The 5,430-nt window shown below is 33.8% G+C and overlaps 2 protein-coding genes across 2 annotated transcripts in view; both read left to right on the plus strand.

The window, feature by feature from the left end:
- The window catches only part of papi (tudor and KH domain containing protein papi), a 49,872-nt gene extending 47,476 nt beyond the window's left edge, over positions 1-2,396 (plus strand). Inside the window, exon 9 of the transcript XR_001940521.1 lies at positions 2,289-2,396. The gene's annotated coding sequence lies outside the window, so the exon portion shown is untranslated. The remainder of the gene's footprint in view (positions 1-2,288) is intronic.
- A 2,259-nt stretch (positions 2,397-4,655) lies between these two features.
- On the plus strand, positions 4,656-5,357 carry LOC108769006 (uncharacterized). Its single transcript, XM_018519738.1, has one exon. The coding sequence runs from the start codon at positions 4,656-4,658 to the stop codon at positions 5,355-5,357; it is 702 nt and encodes a 233-aa protein (XP_018375240.1).
- The last annotated feature ends 73 nt before the right edge of the window (positions 5,358-5,430 follow it).

A 5,430-nucleotide genomic window follows, 5' to 3' on the forward strand; every position in this document is an offset into this window, starting at 1 on the left:
GCGTGCGAGCGTGCGTGCGTGCGTGCGTGCGTGCGTGCGTGCGTGCGTGCGTGTGTGTGTGTGTGTGTGTGTGTGTGTGTTTAATATATATGTCTAAAATGTCGTCTATGCCTCTTAATACACGCCGATCGCCCCAGAAAACATTTCGGTCGCTTGACGCTTCATTCGGTGAAACGATCTATGGCTATGCGACACAACAGTGAGTCAGGGAGAAGGATTCTCTCTCTCAGATTCTCTTTCGCTGTCTTGTTCGCTCTCAGCGCGCCAAAGGCGAACAAGGAAAGAACGTAGTGCGATGAGGACAGAGCGAGTCGGCTGGCTGCTGCTACCAGAGTCACGTGTACACGAGTTTGTGCTTGTGTGTGTGCTACCGGTTGCGCCAGGCCGCCGACCGATGGCGCTAGTCGCGATGTCGTAAACTGTAACAGAATTGGCATCTCTGAAGGGCACACGAGCCCTTCAAGAAGTAAATTGCACTGATCGTAACAATTGTGAGTTGAAAGATTTAATGATGAGACTAGAGCATTTGGAATTATCATATTACCAACGAAATATCTTATATTATATTGCTGGCAATATAGTGAACAATTTCATGAAAAAATTTCAATGTTCTTACTGCTATAAAATTGTCATTGCATCATCCCATTCAAAAGATCATAATTATTACAATTCTGACTCTGGATTTTTAGATTTTGTGAATAGAGGAAGGTTAAAGATCCCATCAAAGTGCATTTTTGAAATAGTCATATTTTACGAAAAAGCTTTTAAAGCAGAGATAACTGTTGGTTTCAATGGAAACATTAATTTCAAAGACAAAATCAGTGCTGCTGCTATAAAGCAATTTATGCCTTCATTGAAAACATTATTTAAGCCAGACTACCCCATTCGAAACGAGCAATCTATGTGAAGAAATACATGAAATTAAAATCATCAAAAATTCGTTATTGCACTGTATAAAAAAATAAGATTATACGCTTATGCGAAAACTAATACACTAAAGTATCTAGGCTCGAAACCAACCCTGCGACAGAAATTTAACAAGACAATTTTGTTCCTTCACGTTTAAGCTAGCACATAGAAAAATGTAAGCAATAAGGAAATCAACATGTTTGATTCGTCGCAGCTTATGTTAAGGTCTCAACTATGATTAGTTGATTCGCTTAATACTAAAGTTTTACCGCTTATGTTTTTCTATGTGCTCCCAGCTTTAATATTTTATTTTCCATGTTAATTATTTGAAATTTGTTTTATTATTATCACATTTAAGATTTTATTAGTATTTAGAAAAGTGCGTTTGTTTGGACCTCCGCGCAATAAAAGAATAACAAATAACAAATAAGTATGCGATCAGTATTGTTTCTTTTAATTCGTTCTTTTAATTCTTTTTCCTTCATTTTATTTCTTATCTTTCTTTATTTTTCTTCATTGTGCGGAGGTTTTTACTTTCACTATCATATTAAAAATGACATCCTTATTTTTAATTTTAGGGTCTGTTTTCTGTTCCTGAACTGGCTACACTAGTTCAGAGTTTATCTTTGTTCCTCCAATGTGTGTGTGTGAAGGAGCCAGTAAGCAATGTAATGTCAGTTCAGAACAGAAAACAAATCCTTAATAAGTTTTCCCACACGAAAACAGTACGTGAACATTTTAACGTTCCAATTTGAAATGACAATACATACTTTTCGGACAATACATAATTTTGTGATTTAATTTATTGTTATACATATAGTTGCGAGCGTGTTACTTTTATAAAGAATGGAATATATTTTTGTTGAGCTTTTGGTGTTTTCCTGTTTGAGAATCCAGAGTACAACAGATTTGGTAGTTTGTGGTGACTGACTCTCAACGGAGAATTTCTAATTTTTGTAATCTTCTTCGCTGATTAAGACTCCAAAGTGAGTCGAAACGTTCGAATGTAATTTCATGTGATTAAAGAAGGATGACCACTTGAAGTACATTTAGATTTTTTCTCTACGCCTGAAGAACAGCATTAAACTCTCATTAGCCCGAGTTGTGAGACTATTTTTGTATTTTTGTATCTTTTTATATAATTGCTTTTATACAAATATATATGTATATTAAAATGTTACTTATTCATCAAAAAAGTTAAAGGAAAAAATTACTTTTTTCCTTTAACTTTTTTGATGAATGGCTTTTTACTTTTTGTGTTATATTCTTCACTGGCATGTAACAAAAATGATTTTATAGTTACTGCTATAAAATTTTGAAAATAATTGCATACTTATTTTGAAAATGTTTACAATAACTAATTTATTTTTTATTTACAGATCACAAATATATCAAACACAGAGTACAACCTCAGCATGGGATGTTCAAGTAGATCATCAGATTCATGCAAATATAATTTTTCATAAAAATAATTGTAATTTGAATAAACTGCCAATTAAAAAAATGTTTTTTCACGATTAATATCAAAATAAAAAAATATACGCTGATATCTAGACATATAAATATTATATAATTTTTTATTTTCAGTTTTATAATGAGAAAAAAATTATCTGCAAATTTTTTCAACTGCAGTTCTTTTTTTAAAATAATTATGTTTACTACACTATTAATTAATGATGAACATAGAAACAACAATAAACATATATTTATTTTATCCTCTGTAAAGTATCAAACAATTTGGAACTGCGCATGCGCAGACGCATGGAAAGCACTCTTGACTCAGACTGTACCGACAAGGACAAAGTAACCTAAACTGACTCTCTTTGTCTATTCAGGCGGATGGCCTCAGAACGTTTTCCATTAGTATAGTTCAGTGGTTTAAACCTGAACCTCTAGTAATATTTAGCTATAACCTCAGTTTATAATACATTCATCATTCCCACCAAGTTCCGTCAAAAATAACATTTTATCATACATGTACATACAAATATATACGCTTGTATGTATATACACTTATATGCAATAATAAAAAAATAATAAAAGTATTTATTACACAAAAACTAAAAAGTAATATTTCAGTTTTTTCTAAAACCGATAACTTTTCTTTAAATTAAAACAAATCTTAAATTTATTTTGCGCCTGGAATTGCGCGCATATGTTAATGCATATGCATTTATAACAAATATATAATTTCTAAAAAGAGAGGAACAATATTATTTTAGAGTGAATTACGGATGGGCTGTTGTAATTTACTATAAATATCCTGCAGTATCTAATGTGTTTCATTAGATTGTAATTGTTTTAAGAGGCAATTCTTAATTTCAAGTTCCTTATTTATTAATTGCATTTGCAATTTTTCCCGTTGTCATTGCATATTTAATATGTTAATTTCAATTTCATGTTTTTTTTCTAAATCCATCTTCATGAGATTAACTAATTCTGTTTTGGATTCCGTTAATACCGAATTTTGTAAAACTTTCTGTGATATAGAATCAATCCGTTTTTCCTGAAATTTTTGTACGTAATAATTTTCTAATTGGATATTTTCTTTACGTGACTCGCTAATCTTCTTTTTCAACATGTTTAAAGCTGAAGTTTTTCTTTCTTTCATTTTTGTGTTAGAGTTTGCCATCTGCAATATTATTTAATTATATATATATATGTATAAAATATTTAATATATAATATTTGTTCATACATAATACGAAATTATCGGATCTCAATAACGGCTGAATCGATCAAATTCTAAGTGTACTCAATCGACTGCAACCGGTCGGGATATACAGGGTGTACATAAAGTACCGGGACGGTTGAATAACTTTTAGAAAAATTAAAATTTCGAAAAACGCTGAAACACGTCAAACGAGTTTTCAAAAAATCTATCTTTTGCGGGGGGTTGCAGCCCCCCAACCCCAAGGGGGTGCGGGGGGCGAGGAATAAATTCTTAAATGGGAAGGGGGGTCGAGTGGGGGCTCGTTTGAAAGGTCTTTTCGAGACGAATTCAAAACACTATGCATAGAGGGCGCTGCGATCATTTTTCGCAAAAATATTTGAGTTTTAAGATTTCTAATACCACCGGCATTAGCGTTACCCAATGTACATCACGTGGAGGTTGCACGGTTGGATTTTGTATATCTCGTAGCCCTGAAAAGAGGGCTAATTTTATGTATTCGCAGCTTTGAATGATGTTTCCATTAATATTAAGCCAAAACGATTGAAAATCCAGCCAGATCTAACCCCTTGGTGTATACGATATTTTACATACACAATAATACAGGTGTGATAATGAACCATGACCAAGACCAAGATCCATATCTAAGTACATTTGTAACAGTAAGACCAACTTCGAAGTACATCACCAAAACCAAGTCCATGACCAAGACCAATTTCAAAACCAAGAGTAAGTCCAAGAATAAGACCAAGTCCAAGACCAAGGCCAATGTCGCAGTACTTCCATTTGGATGCACATTCATACATGCAGTAGCAATTTCAGTATCGCTTGGAAACAAGGTACTCCGTCGAACATACCTACGTTTACTACTTTTAAGAATTTTTAATTGAAAATTACTTTGAATATTGATTAATGTAGCGATTAGATGTCGAGTAGATAATACGTATTTGGTCCAACATTGGCTGCGTTCATATTGAATTATTCTACGTACTATTTTATCGATTTATTTATTAATGTTGTTGATGTTGTTAACGCTTCTCATGATGAGAGGCTGGGATGATTTAAGGTGATCGTACATGCAAGTAAAGGAGCGTTTCAACGAAACATTCAGAAATGGGTTGACTCCTATTTCAAAATCTACCGTCGAACGAACGATTCGGCGGTTCAATGATACTGGCAGCGTGAAAGATCGACCTAAAACGGGTAGGCCAATGACAACAACAAATTTTGACAATTCATTGAATGTTTTATTGTCATTCATTGATGATCCGCATAGTTCAACCCGTAAGGTCTCTCAAGAACATGAAATAAGTACAATGTCTGTTCATAAGATATTGAAAAAAAATGGATTTCACCCGTACAAAGTTAACCTTGTTCACGAGCTAAATGAAGACGATTTCGATAGACGCGTTGAATTTTGTGAGTATATGATGTCACGAATCGATGATGACCACAACTTTCTATCGAGAATAGTCTTCTCGGATGAAGCAACATTTCAACTAAATGGGACTCTGAATAGGCATAATTGCAGATATTGGGAAACTACAAATCCTAATTGGATGAGAGACAATAGAACACAATATCCGGAGAAACTGAATGTTTGGGCTGGCATATTAAGAAATAGAATTATAGGACCGTTCTTTATTGATGGTAATTTGACTGCTGAAAAATACGAGGACATGCTCCGGAATCAAATTGTTCCCGTAATAAGAGAAATCTCTGAAAACTTCGAACACATATGGTTTCAACAAGATGGAGCTCCGCCCCATTATGGATGAGATGTTCGAGCATATTTAGATGAAGTTTTTGTTGATCAGTGGATAGGACGGAGAGGCCCGATTGAATGGCCGG

This window comes from Trachymyrmex cornetzi, unplaced genomic scaffold (genome assembly GCF_001594075.2).
Source record: "Trachymyrmex cornetzi isolate Tcor2-1 unplaced genomic scaffold, Tcor1.1 scaffold836, whole genome shotgun sequence".
In the NCBI taxonomy this organism is placed as follows: domain Eukaryota; kingdom Metazoa; phylum Arthropoda; class Insecta; order Hymenoptera; family Formicidae; genus Trachymyrmex; species Trachymyrmex cornetzi.

Bases quoted from the DNA above. Each gene is read 5' to 3' on its own strand.
- LOC108769006 (XM_018519738.1), top strand. From the start codon at position 4,656: ATGCAAGTAAAGGAGCGTTTCAACGAAACATTCAGAAATGGGTTGACT.